Genomic DNA, 18,432 nt, shown 5'->3' with positions numbered 1-18,432 from the left:
AACTTAGGGTTTAATATTTTATTAATTTATAATAAAATAATAGTTTAATATTTTTATAATTATAAATTTGTTAAATCTAACCCTTTAATTTTTTAAGATCAATGGCTATGATAAATTGTTCAGATCTAGAGCTTCTATTCATTTAAAAAAAATTCAATGGTCATTAAAATAAGAAAAAATATATAGTAAGGGCATAACAGTCACTAACAAAAGCAAAAAAAAAACCTGATCATTATAGAAAGTGATTAAAAAATATGATGGAGCCATTAGGGAGAAGAATGTAATATTTTGTTATCAATAGGGAGAAGAATGTTAATGGGTTTTTACACGTACAAATAGGCTAGAAGGAAAGTTGGAGCCATTTTTTTCCTCCAAGAAGCTGCATAAACAGCTGAAGGGCCTTTTTCCACACTATGATTGTGACTAATGACACGAATCTAATCACGTGTCATTTTCGTCAAAAACGAAACAGGACCAAGGTTGTTAAAAATTTAAGTTTTGGGACTAAAAGTGTTGAGTCCATAAAGCTAAGGGTCAAAAGTGATAATAGCTCTATTTAGTGGGGATCAAAAGTGAGATTTTGTCTAATTTTATTTATCATTATAGTAAAAAAGATAGTTAAGAGGTAAATACATTTTAAACGGTCGATATCGTCAAAACTATGTTACAACAAAAAGTTATAATTTGTTGTTCCCATTGTAGTTATTTTTAGGGATAATTATACTCCCCTTTTCTAAAGTTTGATGTAATTATACATAGACGACCCCTTGTGGTTTGGATAATAACATCTAGCACTCATGAGGTTTGCTTTTGTCTAACAAATGAGTCCCTTCATTAGTCAAAATTTACCGAATTTACTGAGATTAATAAATAAATTAGAAAAAAAGCCTATATTAACTCATAATTAACTTATTATTGACTTATTGCAGGTCATATAAATTTTTTTACGATCAGATTACCTCATACGCTTTTATGCATTAATGTATTTGAAGAGGATATTTTCACCGTTATAAGGGTATATAGCCCGAAAAAATTATTTGACTTGCAATAAATCAGTGATGAGTCAATCGAGTGTAAGATTGAGTGTAAATATCAATTTTCATTCAGTTTTTTTGTTAATTTCAGCAAATTCAATGAACTTTGAATAATGGGGGACTTATTTTTTAGACGGAACCAAACCTCGAGGTGCTAAATGTAAAGAAGTTTATACATAATCACACCAAATTTTAGGAGAGGGGAGTGTAATTATCCCTATTTTTTATTTAATTACTCATTTTGTCTATTAAGTATTTTTTTTTATTTTTTTCATTATCCAAAAGAATAAGTTTATTTTTGCAATTTAGCTCCTATATACAATTTGTATAATCAATTATAAACTTGTAAATTCAAATTTTATAATTAGTTTTTTTTCTAAATTAGTTATTTCAAAATCAATTCTCATATAAATTATTATCCAATCCATAGACAAGTCGAGCTTAATGTGAGAATCTTGACTTATCTTTTATTTTAAATTAATTATCTCATATTCAATTATGTGACCTCTGAATAAATTCCGCTTTAATGTGATGAAAAATATAATTTAATGGTACATTTGTGACGCCCCAAATATTATAATATCTAATTGAGAGATTAATTGATAATTTTTTATGAAACTTAGTTAATTGGTAAATAAATTATAGATCATAATTGGAATATAATAAAATTTGAACGAATTAAATTGGAGTTCGTTATAATATTTGGGGACAACTTATATTAATTAAGAAAATTTAAAAGGGACGTGATGGGTATTTTGAGAAAAGTCTAATTAAATAAGTAAAATAATAATAATATGATATATATATATATAAATGTAAATAATATATATGTAAATGATATATATATATACATATTAGTAAATGGCATATATATATTATATACATATATATATATAAGAGAGAAAGAAAGAAGTGAGGGTTGGCCCACCAGCATTTACACAACACAACACATACACAAACAAAATAGGGGAAATTGCAATCCTTCGGCGGAAAAAGAAAAAGAAATCGAGGTACGAAAATTGTAATTTTAATTTTTATTAATTTATATAATTATATTATTTAATTAGTTCATTTATTAAATATTGTTTATACTAAGCGATGTACTATTTAATCGGAGTATTTTACGAGTTTGATTATTTAAAATAGTATCGAATTAAATATTGAATTGGATATAAAAATGATATTATTGGTCAATTAGATTATTAAATTTATTAGATTCGAATATTACTATAGCTAATTTATACAATTCTATCATAATTGTTAACCAAATATGCAATTATATGTATTATTGTTCAATTAAAGAGTATAATAGCGAGAAATTAATAGAAAATTCATAGAAATATTTTGAAAATTATATTTAATAAATGGTATGTTAATAAAGAGGAAAAACGAATATTTGTATTTCGATAGAAATGAAATATTAAAAAATTATTAGAAATCAAATGATATTCAATATTATATTTAAAAAAAAATTACGATATTCTCGATTTATTAACTGTATGTGGTATAACTCATTATAGGATACGGGTGTAGAGTAAAAAGATCGAACCACTACCTATTGGATAGATAAGCGTTGTAAGGTCGAGGTAAGTAAATAATTAGTATTATCTATATATGTCTCCTTTATTTATGATTTTACTGTTATATAAATTTGTGGTTCATGCTGACATTGATTTATTTGAAGTAAATGAGTGATGGATGATTTGATTTGATTGACGGTATTGTGTACGTGGAATGAGAAAATGCGTTGAAATATTATGTTTGTTGTTTGATGTATTGTGGATGTTTGGAATGAGAATATGTCGATATATTGTTTTACGATACTAGTTGCTTATAAGAATGGTGATATGTGGAAATGAGGGAGCGGTGGAAATTGAATATAATTGTGGTGTGAATACCCCTTGATATGTTGAAAAGCCTATAAGGCGAAAACATGATATGAAAAGAGCTATGTGCGAAATGAAAGAGCTATGTGCGAAATGAAAGTGTTATGTGCGAAATAAAAGAGTTATGTGCGAAATGAAAGAGTTATGTGCGAAATGAAAGTGCTATATGCGATATGAAAGAGCTATGTGCGACATGAAAGAGCTATGTGCGAAATGAGATTGATGAGCCGGCTATCAAGGGGATTCACTTGAATTTATATAACGGTGAGATTGAGTTGATGGGAAAAAACACAATATCACCTTTTGGTAAGCAAACTAGGAAAAATGGAGTTTGATTGATTGTCTTATTATGAGATAGTCATGTGGTGTAATAAAACTGATTATGTTGGAATTAAATTGATTGTATTCCATGCGTGTTGCTTGTTTATCTTGTTTGGGCTGTGTTTGATATGCATATATAGATAGAACTAGTTATTTACTTTCTGAGTGGCAGGCTCATCCCTCTGCTAACGTTTTATTTCAAGAGTAGATTTTGAGGTGTCTGACTGTTGAAGAATAGGTATGCGCGCTATACTCAAGCAGGTCGGGCCAGTATGCAGTTTTCTCCTCTTAGTCAGTTAGAGTACAAATCACATTTTATTTGTACAGAGAGTATATAAGCGTACGGATTACTTGTGATAAATCACCTTGTGGTGTTTGATATGTATGCATATATAATGTTGTAGGTTGATAATACCTGGTATGACATGTTGGGATTACGTATGCGAATTGATTAGTTGATTATGTGCAAATTTATATATATGAGCACAGGGATTACTTTAAGTAAAATATTTAGGGAAGATATAGCCCTAGTAGCGTTAGGGGGTGCTACAACATTTCAATTACACTATTAATTATTAATATCACTAATTACAAGAGAAATATGTAATAAGTTGAATTTCATAAAAAAATATATTCATTCATTTATTTATTTTTTAAAACTTATATACAAAAAGAGTAGTAGTAGTGATATCTGTTCGAATTTCAGAAGTCTACAAACAAAAGTCTAATCCAAATAAAAAAAATTATAAACTTAAGTAAGTTTGGAAATTTTATAAATTAATAATAATTGGTAAGGGCTTTGATGAATAATAATAATAATAACAAATAGTAAAAACCACAACGAAAATATCTGGTTATGTTCTCTGATGTTTAAGTTGATAAAATTGTATTAGAGAAAATGTCAATAGGGGTGGGCGATTGGATAGGGTATTCGGGTCACGACCCGATTGGGTTCAACTTTCGTTTTTTTCTTTTTATCGTATATTTTTCAAAAAAAAATTATCTGACACCCAATTTGTAAAAATCGGATCGGGTTTCGAGTAGTACCCCTACCAGAACTACTCATTGAGTACTCGATATTTAAAAAATAATAATAATAATTTATTTTATTTGCATTTCTCTTCCTCTCAATCTTCTTCTTTCTATTTTTTCTTCTCCTTTATTCAAATTTTATTCTTTTCATTCCGAACCAAAATCTGTTTTTCAATTTTTTTTTCTCTTATGCCCACAATTTATATTTCTATAAAACTCTAAATGGCAGTATCAATATTTAATTTAATTTAATTTATTTTTGTGACAGATGATTTGATTTACTCGAATATACTTATGTAAGAAAATCATTTGTTAGTATGTGACATAACTAAGTAAAATATTTAGGAAAAAAAAAATATTATTTTAGTCCGCTAAGTATGCCTAATTCTAATTTTAATTCGATAATTATGTCCATTTTTGTTTAGGTCCAGTAACTTACAAAATTGCTTACTTTTAGTTCTCTGACAAATTTTCGGACAATTTTACCCCTATGAGTGCATATGAACTAAAACTGCCTTTCAAAAGTTGCATAGAGGTAAAATTGTTCGAAAATCTGCCATAGGACTAAAAGTAAGCAATTTCGTAAGTTACTGGACCTAAACAAAAATAGATATAGTTATCGGATTAAAATTAAAAGTAGACATATTTAACGAACTAAAATAATACTTTTCCCAAATATTTATTGAATTAAAGACATTAGGTAAGCGTACAATAATTTTTCATGGTTATGGATGTGATGTTCGGGGCCGACACACTTTCTACATGGCATTAAATTTAGGCAACATTCAAGTCAACAATTGCGATTCATTAATTCACTTCCAATTATTTATTATTATATAAATTATAAATATACACAAAATGTGTGTTTAGGGATATAAACAAATATTTTTTTCTATTTAATTATTAAAGCGCAAAAAATATTTTATGTTGATAATCTATGTTTTGACCATTCATCACATTTTCTTATCTTTTTTTTCGGTAAAGGTAAATTTCATTAAGTAAAAAAAATATAATAGTATAATACATCTTGCTTAATCTAAGCGGTTTCCTCGACAGGCCAAGAAATCTGCCATAAGCGATAAAGCGCACAAGTGCTAATAGCAGTAGGTAATTCTACGCTAAGAATCCTCTACTGCACATTTCGAACCATTTGCGCACCCACAGTGCGTGTATCTCTATGTACTCCATCAGCGCACCCACATTTTCTTATCCTTCCCATCACTAAACTAAAAATATTTTTTTATTTATGAAATATTTTTAAATATATACTCAAATATATATATATATATATATGATATAATTCACAGTTCAAAAAGAGATGAAAGAAAACCAGAAATCCAAAATAAGAAATGGTGAAAGGTAATAAGGACTTAAGTCATCATCATGTCCTTTTCATATACACTAATTGGCCAAACCCTAATACCGAATCCATCACTCCTTATTTTCTTAACCTTTGAAATTGAAACTCTTTTATTTAAAGTGGAATTTGTTTGTCCAAAAAAGCATTATCTTCAAAATTAAAGTCATGATGGAATACTTTTATTATAATATCGTGTTTAAGAATTTCTTTCACTTGTAGTAGGAAAAAAGTATTATTTTAGTCCGCTAAATATGCCTAATTTTAATTTTAGTCCGATAACTATGTCTATTTTTGTTAGATCCAGTAACTTACGAAATTGCTTACTTTTAGTCCTCTGGTAGATTTTCGAACAATTTTACTCCTATGTAATATTTGAAAGGCAGTTTTAGTCCATATACACTCATATGGGTAAAATTGTCTGAAAAACTGTCAAAGGACTAAAAGTAAGCAATTTCGTAAATTACTGGACCTAAACAAAAATGGACATAATTATCGGACTAAAATTAAAATTAGACATATTTGGCGGACTAAAATAATACTTTTCCCCTTGTAGTAGAGTTCATTTTATTTTTACATTTAGACCCTCTCTGGAAATGCAAGGTTTTGAAATTACACTTATGTCATTTCTGAAAATTCTCCATTTACTCCAAATACTTTTACATCAGGGTTTAGACACAAAATCTGACATAAGCAAAAAAATAAATAAATACATAAATTAACAATTTTGCCCCTATTTAACATTCCTATGTATATTTTTGTACTTATAAAGAGAGATGCATAATATATATAATTATGGAGTGATGTTAACACTATTAAAGTACAGAATCACCTGAGAACGTTAAACGCAGAGTAAACTTTAAAAGTTACATAGTCTATTTTTGGCTAACATTAGTATTTTTTGTCCAAATTATAATGAGGATGTCACGTATAAACAGTAAATTTTTGAAGGAGGGTCAGGGTAATTTTTGTTACTTTTTTGGAAGAAAGTTTAATTTCGTACTTTTAGAGAACGTCTAAATGTGAACCTTATTTAATTTATCTGCATATTGCTCAAGTAATGAGATGTGTTAACCAACAATATAACACGTTGTTGTGATAATCAAAATATTTTACGATCGAAACACTCTGACGACTTTTATTCAAATCAACAATTGAACTTATATAAAAAATTAAAAAGAACGACATATATTGTGAAATAAGGGGTGCAATTTATGAAAATTTGATGCAGCCCTAGAGTTTATATATGCTCAAACTAAAATATCTAAATGCTATAATGATATTGATACGTATGATTTAGCGACTTATTAAAATACATCGACACCTAATTATTTGAATGACATCAAGTTTTCATAATTGGTGGTTTGTACTATTTTGAATGGATTCACGATATAGTTGATTTTCAACTGAGTATGATACTTATTTGATCTGAACGACATCGAACTTTAGGTCTTGATGGTACAATTTAAAAGAACCTCCTCAATTTATTTAATATTTATCTAATTTGTGGTAAAAACATAACTCAGTGTTCATTCAATTTATTTTTATTCATCGTATAATGATAGAATATGCAAAACCAAACATATTAAAAACTCAGTTCCAAAAATTAGAAAATACTTTGAAAATGAAACCAAATAAAGCTATGTTGTTAACAAAATTTGGGACTTTCAACGCTAGAGGTTATGAAGACAAGATGAGGTGAAGGAAAGAAAAGAGGGTAATGCACAAATATTTGACCCCATTCACGTGTTTTCCAATTCTTTCCGGCCCCATTTCCATGACCTGCGGCCGCGCTTTCAGTCTTTGACTCCCGCTACTGATCCACATGTAATAACATCAAACACTTGGTGAGGGGGTGAGGTGGGGATGGTGGGGTTACATGCAAATTCCACTTCTTGCCGAAAGATAATCAGAATAAAAGGTTTATTTTACCATTACTGCTAGAAGAAAGAGACTAAATTCACCCTCCCAAACCCACCTCTTCACCCCATTCAGCCAATCCTACGCGCTCCAGCGTCTATATTCTTCTATCTCACCATTTCTTTTTATTTTATTATTGTTACTTTTTTGGAATTATGTGTCTGAATTTGCTGGAATATGGTGCGTGATCAGTGATTGTGGGGTTTGAGCTGGGCCGGATTCTTTGCTGGAGGAATTAAGGATTTAGGGTTTGTTTAGGTTTTTCATGGAGAATATTGAGACGTTGTTGGCTGCTGTAGCTCAGACTCAAGGCTTTGATGATGATGAGCCTGTTGCTTCTACTGCAGCGGAGGTAGGTTTGGAGGGGTAGCTCAGACTCAAGGCTTTGATGATGATGAGCCTGTTGCTTCTACTGCAGCGGAGGTAGGTTTGGAGGGTTCCGAGTCTTCACCGGTGGTTCGGGGAGAAATCAGTGGGTTACAGCTGACTGGAGAGGTTTCTGGAGATGCTCGGCCGTCTGCAGTGGTGGATACGCCTCCTCCAGCTCAGAATCCGGCATTTCTGGCGGTGGGCCATGTGATCGGCGCCGGAGAGAGGCGGAAGAGAGGACGGCCGCCAAAGGGGCAGATAGCGGCGAAGCCTCCGCCACCGAAGCGGAAAAAACAGGAGGATGAGGAGGAGGATGTCTGCTTCATTTGCTTCGATGGGGGTTCTCTTGTACTTTGCGATCGCAAGTGAGTTTGGTTCTTGTGGGCGGCTTCAATTTTCAAGTTTGATCAGGATTTAATTTGTTACGAGTTCTTTTTGTTCCTTCTCTTTACGTATATTTTTACTTCGGTGTCGTCTATGATGGTGTTGAAGGAAGTCTTTTTAGAATTTATCTTCGTAGTTTCTTTGGTAGTGTATTGAATTTCTCTCACAAATTCTTAGGGGCTGTCCAAAGGCTTACCATCCGGCGTGTATTAAGCGGGATGAAGCATTTTTCAAATCAAAAGCAAAGTGGACTTGCGGTAAGTTTCCCTTTCCATTTGTAAGATATCAAAATTTGTAATTTCCCTTTCTTGGTTTAATATAAGTCTCTTCCTGGTTGTTTCTTAGTTTATGGTGGGAATTGAGTATCAGATATTTGGAGCTATTCCATGATTTGCGAACTATTCTTGTGGAACAAATCTAGTAGAGATGTTTTAGATGTTAATTAATTTATGTCACATGCATAAGGCTTTGAGTTTTGTTAATGTCTTGCCAAATATGCATTTATTGCAGTGATAACCTTTTCTGTTTGATTGCTTTGCCAACATGGCATTCTCTCCCCCCCTATTTTCGGCTCATTCTCTTCTGTCATTTAGCCTCGTAGCCATGCATGCGGTTTTTTCATTTCATAAATGTTGCCCTCATAGAGACTGAAGTAGTACATTTATGTTGAGCAGTTACCTGATGCTGTGCTAGCATGCTGCCTATTTATGTTACTTCTTGCTGCTATTGATTTCAGGTTGGCACATATGTAGTGTATGTCGGAAAGCTTCTCATTATATGTGCTACACTTGCACCTACTCACTGTGCAAGGGATGCACAAAAGATGCAGATTACTTGTGCGTTAGAGGAAACAAAGGTTTTTGCTCGACGTGCATGAAAACTATCATGCTGATTGAAAATAAGGACAAAGCAAACAACGAGTCGGTATGAAAATTTGTTTCTTGACATGTTACTGAATTGAAACAATTGCTTTCTAAAACTATCTGGCTGTTGTCGTGTTTAACTTGCTGTCAGGCAACATTTAACCATTCATTTATAGTGCTTATAAAGATTTTTCTTTAATCCTTTATTAGGAAGCGACTGGTTTTTGTTCATATGCGATGTTTCTTGAATTCAACTCTTCTATGGCATTAAGTTTTGCAGTTGAAGATCTGGTCAATCAGGAAATTAGCATTTATGAAGACTTCCATTGTTTTTTCTTTTCTGTGTTTCGGCATTTGCATGTTAACTACTCCAAAGCTATAAGTAGCTTTCAAGAAAGTTAAACTCGTTCAAAGTTTGGATATTGAATTTACTTTTCTGTTTAGGATCAAATGGCGGATTAACCAGCAAAGTTGGTTAAGTGTGAAGTTGTAGTTTGTTTCCAGAGTTGAATGTTGAATATGAAGCGAAATCATCTCCAACTATAGTTTTGGATGATGTGGGCATCTAATTGGTCATTATTTGCATTCATCCTAGATAAACAAATAACTTACTAATTCTTTTTTACAATTTTGGTGGTGAGAGTAAAAGCTAGTGAGGAGTCTTTGCTTTAAACCAATAACAATGATCCATTTGTCCTTGACTTGTCCACAGTTTGATGCATATGTCTTGACATGCACATTAAGAGGCTTGGTTGAGTAAATTCTGTAGCCTTTTGAACCGAGCTATCATGTTGAAAGTTCTAGCAAAATTAAAATGGATGCATCAGATCACCATTGATTGACACACTTGAAGGATATATTTTGATTGTTGATATAATCTGGGGCCTTAGCTGATGACTTTGCTTGTAGGAAATTCTTGTGCAGTGGTAATGAAAATCTGGTCTTGTAGTTAAAGTATGCTATTTGTATGGAAAAGAAATAAAAAAAAAGAATATATATCTCAGTTGAATGTGGTTCAAATTGAGTTTGTGACTTCAATATTTTGCTGGATTTGCATTAAATGCCATTTATTTTTTTTAAGTTCTTCTCATGGAAATTATAATGGGACCCACTCTATTGGTAAACATCTAAACATGTAAAGGAGAAAGGAGCATACGTCTTTCACTGCCCAGTCTTTTTTGGGCATGCTTATCAAATATTTGTTGTCTAAATCTGTCTTCTTTCTTCCTAGCCTTCGTATCATCTGGCTTCATCCAAACATCAGAGAGAAGCTTCTCTGAGAGTAATGGAATTCTCTTCTCATTACTATGCAGTAGGCTAGCCATATTTTATGTTGCTGCGGTTGGTTTGCATTTCCCCATATTTGAAGCATAGTTTGATTCCTGCAAATGATGTGAACAGAGAACAAGAAAACAGACATTTATCATGAAGGTTCTGACCTTTAGGACCAGGTCTCTTGTTAAAATGAATAATATCAAACCCTTTGAGTTGGAAGTCCTTGGTATCATTTTTAAATCACAGTAAGTCTTCCTTGTTGTAATTAGAATGTGGATGGAAATTGTAGTCTGGCTTGAAATCTCACTTTGTTGCCTTTGGATATTATGTAAAGATTGTAATTTATGCCGACAGTCTGGGATTATTTATACAGGTCCAAGTGGATTTTGATGACAAAAGTAGCTGGGAGTATCTCTTCAAGGTGTACTGGGTATACTTGAAAGAGAAGTTATCATTGACTCTGACTGAGCTCACTCAAGCTAAAAAGCCCTGGAAAGAAGTGGCTGCTGTAGCCTGCAAGCCCCAGTTAAGTGACGTGCTTCATACTGCAGTTGATGGAAAGGTTTCTATTTCATACAAGAGTACCGAACATTTGGAGTTGAATAAGCCACATATAGAGATTAATTTGCCGCAGAGTGATGGGTTGGCAACAGCAGTATCAAGCATTGATAACCATGGGGCAAAACTAAATAGGGACAAGGTGGAAAATGGGCCAAGTCATAGCCTAGACACAGTAAAACAGAACATGGATGAAGTCACTGATGAGTCAAGTATTAACAAAGCCACTGATGAGCAAGGCATTAAGGAAGCCACTTACAAGCCAAGCACTGAGAAAAAGCAAGACTATTCCAACATTGTCAAAGATAGCGAGAAGCCATGCATCTGCAAAACTACAAATAGCGAAGAGTCAGACAAGCCATCAGTTGACTGTATTACTGAATGGGCATCTAAAGACCTCTTGGAGTTTGTTGCACACATGAAGCATGGTGATACATCTGCTATATCTCAATTTGATGTCCAAACACTTTTGCTTGAATATATAAAGAGAAACAACCTTCGGGATCCTCGTAGGAAGAGTCAAATCATATGTGATCCAAGGCTGAAAAATTTATTTGGAAAACCACGTGTGGGTCATATTGAAATGTTAAAGCTTCTCGAGTATCACTTTCTCATAAAGGAGGATTCTCAGAATAATTCTTTTATTCCAGCTGGATTTGTTGGTTCTGTTGCAAGTGACATGGATGTTGATGGAAATATTTATGATTCACCGATGCCAAGTAACAGTAGAAAGCGAAAAGCGCGTAAAAAGAGTGAGGAGAAAGCAGCACCCCAGAATGATTTAAATGAATATGCTGCAATTGATGTCCATAACATTAATTTGATCTATTTGCGACGAAACCTGATGGAGCATCTTGTTGAGGATAAGAACTTCAATGATAAGGTCATTGGGTCGATTGTGAGAATTAGAATATCAAATATCGATCAGAAGCCAGATGTTTACCGGCTTGTTCAAGTTGTAGGTATAGTGCATACATTTGTCAAATGTCATGCTTTAGCTTCTTCCTTCTGTTCCTTCATATGTAGCTTTAACCTCTGATGCCAGATCATTAGTTCATTAATGTCCTTAATCCCTTCATATTTGTATCTGTTATTCAGGGATTAGTAAGGTGGCTGAGCCCTATAAAATTGGTGACCGGACAGCAGATGTCATGCTTGAAGTTTTAAATTTAGACAAGACAGAGGTTGTATCAATTGATGCCATTTCAAATCAAGAGTTTACTGAGGTAACTAGAGACAAGAATTCATCAGATTCTTAACTTATATGTGTGGCTTTTGGTTGACTTTAATAGAAAGTAACTTTACTGTCATGTGATGTTATTTAATATGTAAGCAAAACTAGTATGTAACCCTAAGTAGTAGTTGTAGTAGTAGAAACTTGCTTCTCCTTTTTCTAAACTCTGAAAGAAATTCTTATTGCCTTTATCCTTTGATTATTATTTGTAATGCATGACATTTTGTGCTGTTCTCTCAACCAAAGGATGTATTTATTTGATCTTTAGTATTGCACAACTTTTTCATTTTTTGAGCACAACTTGTTGCCTTATACCAATATTTCCTTGCTGTTGAGCTTAAGACTGAGATGAATATCTTGCTTGAGAAATAATGTAATTCTTGTGCTGCAAAAGGTAATTGCATTATCAAGATCATGTGTTCAAAATTCACAGTCAAGTAATTTTTTGTATAATTTGCTTAATATTATATAGGTATTAGGTGTGAATATATGACAGGTGAAATTGAGTTTGCCATCATAATATTATGATATAAAATGCCAATATGCAGTCTTTTATTGAATTGGTCATGAGGACACATGTACTAGAAAACAAATCCACTATGCAATGCTAGCTCAATTTGATTGCACAACTGATGCACATCTTTATCTATTTCTTTGAATACTCCATGTGGTCGTCTAATAGTTTATTTTGAATTCAGGATGAATGCAGACGGTTACGTCAAAGCATTAGATGCGGACTTGTGAAACAGTTCACTGTTGTACGTCCTTTTTGTGCATTGTTTCAAATTTGAGAACTAAGATATCATTGTATGACTTGTTTGCGCTTGGTTACAGGGCGAGGTACAAAAGAAAGCTATGGCACTCCAACCAGTCAGGATCAATGATGTAAGTTGTTAGGTCTCGTGCATGAATTAAATTTAGTATTAGGCACCGGCCTCGGATTTTTTTTCAAGATGGCAGTTCTGCAGGCCCCTACAGAAGCAAGAGAAAAGATAAATTATTTTTCAACTCTGAAGTCTCATAGATGTGACTTTTATAGTTCTGAGTTTGATGTCTGTTATTCTAAGTACAGTGGCTGGAGGCAGAGATATTGCGGCTGAATCATCTTCGAGATCGAGCTAGCGAGAAGGGGCGTAAGAAAGAATATCCTTTATGTTGTAACTATCTCGTTTGTTGAACACATGGAAATATTTGATGCCCTGAGTTTACAAAAGGAAACATACTGCCTTTACCTGGATGAACAAAAAGTCAATTTCCTGTACCTAAACATTCATTTTCTGGATTCAAAGTTGAACTTGCTTATTAGCCTCATTTTTCTCAAAATGTACACCACATAGAACATATTCCCTATGACTTCAAGACTTGCTGACATGATTACCTATTCATCAATTTAAGAGAAGGTTGTAATTGATATTTTGGTCTGTTGAAGTCGAATTGAACAAGGAGTGCCAATGGAAGTTACTATTCATTTTCCATGTTCATCTGTACAATGTGCCACGAGCCAAAGTCCATTTTGGAGCCCTCTTGAACCGTTACATGACATTCTATCTTCACTATTTTATATTGTAGTTTCCAACATGTGGTGAAGGTTGTCTGACAGTTTGTATGAAAAATGTCAAGGGAAAAAAAAACCCCATGGGGTTACATATTGAGTTGAACGTGGATGATTCAATAGGCACTACCTTTGTCATTTTTAGCTTTTTATTACTCTGGCTCTCGTATATTTTCAAACAATATGCATCTCTCCAACCCACATGGTGTGATAGTATGAGATTAGACTTTACATGTATTTTTTGGATGTCCTTGACACTTTTCACGCTTAGAGAATATGTAGACAAACTACAGCTGCTAAAATCACCTGAGGAGCGCCAGCGCAGACTTTCTGAAGTGCCAGAGGTACATGCTGATCCAAAAATGAGTCCAGATTATGAATCAGAAGAAGATGCCAGAAGTTGTGAGAACAGTACTAAAGGTACCTCTGTCATGGGACGTTGCTGTCCCCTAAATGTCTTTCTACATTTGCTAAGACCTTCATTAGTTAGGCTTTTTAATTATTTGCATTTATTATGCAGCAGATTATGTGAGGCCAAGCTACTCAGGATTTCCCAGGAAGGGAAGAAAGCCTCTCTCTCCTAATAAAAAAGGTGACATTCTGGAAAGCAAATAGAGTAGATAGGTCAGTGGAAGATTGATTTCATGGCAATTTTTTATGACCGATATTTGTATTATTATTTTCCTCAGGTAAAGAAGAGAAATATATCCAGATGCACAGTAGATTGATAGAGAAATCAGATGCTAGTGGATCAAATAGTTCTGACAAGCACATGAATCAAGCCAACAGCACTAAGTTAGCAATTGGTGGAAGGAATGATCAAGTCATGCAAAGGTCTGGACTAGAGACTGCAACTGCAACTGCAACTGCAACTGCCTGCGTGGGAAACTCACTACTGTCTAATAATATTGAAACTGAGAAATTGTGGCACTATCGTGATCCTAATGGTAAGATTCAAGGACCATTTTCCATGATGCAGCTGCGGAAATGGAGTACGACTGGACTTTTTCCACCTGATATGAGGATATGGACAAATCATGAGCAATATGACTCATTACTTCTTATTGATGCTCTGAATGGGCTATTCCATAGAACATCAGATTTGTCATATAAACCTTCTTCAGGATCACAGGAACATGGGTCTAGTGCGAGTACGAGCAGGACAGAAAGAGATAGTAAACAAACAGAGGCAGCCTGGTCTGACAATAATACTGGACTGGTGAGGGCAGATGAGTCTGGCTCCTCGAGGCCACGCTGCTGGGATTTGCTTAAGGATAATAATTCTAGTGCTGACAATGTCCAAGCACGTAATCTGCTCCCTTCATCAAGCTCAGATACGCATCTTCCGCAGCCTGATCGTGGCCAAGAGAGCGAGGAGGTCAACCATGCTTCACAAGATGGAGAAAAGAGTTCAAGTGGGCTGACTACAAGCCGGATGACCAGTGAACCTGAACTTCCAAATCAACCTAACAATGAGGACCCAGTATGCCTATCTTCTGAAGACAAACTGAGATTATTAAATGTTAATTTGAGCTCAAATGATATGGAATCTGGGTCTGTTCCTGCACCTGTATCAAAGTCATTTGATTCAAGTAACCTAGCTGTGAAAGTAGATGTCTTGGATCTTCCTAGTCCTACCCCAGGTACTGCTGAAAATCAGCAGTCTGTCTCTTTGGATGTTCAAAACTCTGTTGGTTTTCTGGAGCTGCTGAGTCCTACTCCAAGATCTAACAATGAAGACCAAGGAGGTCAGGCAACTGAGACCAAGCAATCTGGGGTAACAAATTTTCCTATGCAAAATTCTGGACCAAGCTGGAGCACTGCTTCTAGTCTAGTGGTGGGTGGCGTGCAAATTCCTGAAGTAGCTGATGAATGGTGTGGATATTCCCCTACACCTGTAAGACCATCTGTCCAGGAATGGGATTCTGGTCTTGTCTCTGCATCTTCATCCAAGCCTACTGAAGTTTCAACTGGGAACGCTGCTACTTCAATTTCAGATAGTCACAACCTTACTCATGCTTCTCCAAGCCATCCTGCATCAAATATACCAAATTGGCTGGCAATTTTAAATGAGCCAATTGAGTTTGATGCTTTGGGCGAGGAATCAGTATCAGACTTGTTGGCCGAAGTTGATGCAATGGAATCGCGAGGGGCCTTGCCATCACCTACTTCGGCCATGAAGTTTGCTAGGGAGTTGATGGAGGATTGTAAAGATGATTGCTTTAGTACAATTGAGGATTTCAGCGCCACGCATGATATTCGAAAAAGTGATGCCTTGAGCTCCACTGGGGAGATGCGATTGACTTCCCAGTCCTCAGTGCCGTGTAAACCCGTTGAGCCATTGCCAATTGATGCTTTTGATTCTTTTAGGAGGTCAAGTGTACATTCATCTGCAAGTAGTGAGGGAGAAACTAATGCACCTGTTTATTCGGGGGATGCTGGTTCAGAAATTCATCCTGCTGCACCAAACACAAGTCAAGAAATGGTTGGGACAACAATGGCTCCCACCATTGGGTCAGATATTATGGACCCTGGCTGGGGAAATGTGCATGGTAACATTAATCTTGTGACGGTTCAGGGTAATGTAAATCTTGTCTTGGGAGGACCTACTCAGGGAATGGCAAACCTCAGTTGGGGCTCAAACCCTGGGACAGCCTGGGTAAACCCCAACATAAATTGCAGCTCGATAAATGGGAGTCTACCATGGGATGGCCAACGCAAATACGGTGGTGAAAGGTTTACTAGCCCTAGAGAGCGGGGTTATCAAGGTAGTGACTCAGGATTTGGGAGGGGCAGGCCTCCATGGGGTCGGCAACCATATGGTGGTGGATATTCCAGGCCTCTCCTGAAAGGGCAACGAGTATGTAAATTCTTTGAAAGTGGTCATTGCAAAAAGGGAGCGTATTGCGACTACTTACACCCGTGACGGCTTAGTGACCCAGCAATTGGTTGCAGATTTTGTATACTTAAATGTTAGAGCAATCTTTGTAGGTGTAGATTTGTAGTATGCTTCCACTTATCCTAAGGATCATGAGCCGCATAATGAGTAATTCAAATATATGATTAGTAACTACCTAGGTCCATTTAAAAAATAAACATGTTATTCAATTTATGTATTTCCTCTGCAACTGTACTTTTTCCTGCGAAGGCAGTGAAGTTCTTCATCCAGACAGTCTCTCAACTGAGGTCTGCAGATTGCATTTGGTGAGGTTTCTTGTGAAGGTATAAAGCTCTTGTGGTGGAAGATCTCTGCATTCCTCAATTTCTCTTTCCAAATGCTGAAGGGCGTGGGGCGATCAACGGTCGACCAGTACGGTGAGACTCTTTGTAACCATTGTTATTAGGTAGGTAGAGAGTAGCTAATTGCACTTCTCTACTCTGATTAGTGATTACCTGTTTGTACCTTGTATGAGTTTCATTTAACTTACTGAACAGAGAATCTGAAAGGCCTAAGCATTGTTGAGCCTAGATAATAGTAGTGCGAGGATATAGTGGAAGAAATGCTAACCTTTCTGCAGATATTGAAGCCATCAAGAGTGTGGGAGGGTTTTGGGGTGTTTGTAGAGAAGTGTTGTTAACTAGGTGCTGATGATTGGAAATAGTGGTTTGTTGCTGTATAGAGAAGTGTGTTCTGAGGTCTACTCTTTTTTTGCCATTATGTAAACTAGGTGTATATGGAAGTAGCGATCTGAGCACACTTGATGCGTGTGTGTTTAATTTCTTTTAATACAATATTAGGTTTTATATTTTATTTTGCTTTCTTGAAAAAGCAATGTAATTTTATTCGGTTATTTCATGTATTTTTCTTGTATTATATTATGATAAATCATAAATTACCACATTTGAGAAATTAGACGATAACGAAAATAGAAAACCAAAAAAAAAGAACATAGAAGAAATTAAAGAGGAAATAGAATATGTGATGGAAAAAAGATATGGAACGGAGTAGTTAAGGATGAGGTTTCAAGAATCCGTCTGATGTGGCAGTATTTGTCATATTTCATGTGATTTTGTGAATTTGTCATAATTAATTTTTTCTTTTTAGTTATATTGTTATTGAATATTGATTGCGTCAATATGTTGTTAATTTATTGAAATATTTATGTAATGTTTTAATAAAGTTAATTTTATTAATCTGTAATGACAAAAATTCATAAAAGGTTTAAAATAAAAATCTCTTCTCTTCAATTAAAAGGTCTTCGCTGTTTATTTCGACTATCGCTTTCCACAAGAAAATCATGAGTTTGAATTTGACTTTGGCAGTAATTTTTGAATCAATTAGATATATGGCAGACGAATTTCGTTCTTACTTTTTATTAGGGTAAAATCTATATTACCCTCATGTGATATAAAAAATGTTCAAATAGACCCTTATGATAAAAAAAAAAAAAAAAAAAAACTCTGTATTTTTTAAAAAGGTGCAAATTACCCACTCCCCTCTAGAATTGCACTACACGCGCGGAAAATGAGGATAGGTAAATATTTTGCTACTGTAAGGACCAATCTATCCCTATCTTTTCAAATAATTCCAGAATTCTAATTATAATATATTTTTAGATTTATATATAAATTTATATATTTATTAAATTATACATATTTTTAAAATATAATTCAATGTACATATAAAAAGAAAAAAGATGAATTATG

The 18,432-nt window shown here is 34.3% G+C and overlaps 1 protein-coding gene across 3 annotated transcripts; it reads left to right on the top strand.

The window, feature by feature from the left end:
- Positions 7,436-17,585, top strand: LOC105171107 (zinc finger CCCH domain-containing protein 44-like). 3 transcript variants are annotated; one of them, XM_011092124.2, is made up of 12 exons: positions 7,436-7,906; positions 7,978-8,284; positions 8,481-8,560; positions 9,040-9,227; positions 10,815-11,961; positions 12,098-12,225; positions 12,932-12,991; positions 13,068-13,118; positions 13,306-13,376; positions 14,051-14,205; positions 14,306-14,377; positions 14,475-17,585. In XM_011092124.2, the coding sequence occupies exons 1-12, from the start codon at positions 7,816-7,818 to the stop codon at positions 16,709-16,711; spliced, it is 4,587 nt and encodes a 1,528-aa protein (XP_011090426.1). In that variant the 5' UTR covers positions 7,436-7,815; the 3' UTR covers positions 16,712-17,585. The 3 variants fall into 3 exon arrangements, with proteins under 3 accessions (XP_011090426.1, XP_011090428.1, XP_020552374.1); XM_011092126.2 differs by having other exon boundaries at positions 7,437-7,902; positions 7,974-8,284; XM_020696715.1 differs by having other exon boundaries at positions 7,438-7,902; positions 7,974-8,284; positions 14,309-14,377.

Source organism: Sesamum indicum, linkage group LG9 (genome assembly GCF_000512975.1).
Source record: "Sesamum indicum cultivar Zhongzhi No. 13 linkage group LG9, S_indicum_v1.0, whole genome shotgun sequence".
NCBI classification, from domain to species: Eukaryota; Viridiplantae; Streptophyta; class Magnoliopsida; order Lamiales; family Pedaliaceae; genus Sesamum; species Sesamum indicum.
This window is presented reverse-complemented; position numbering and strand designations above follow the sequence as displayed.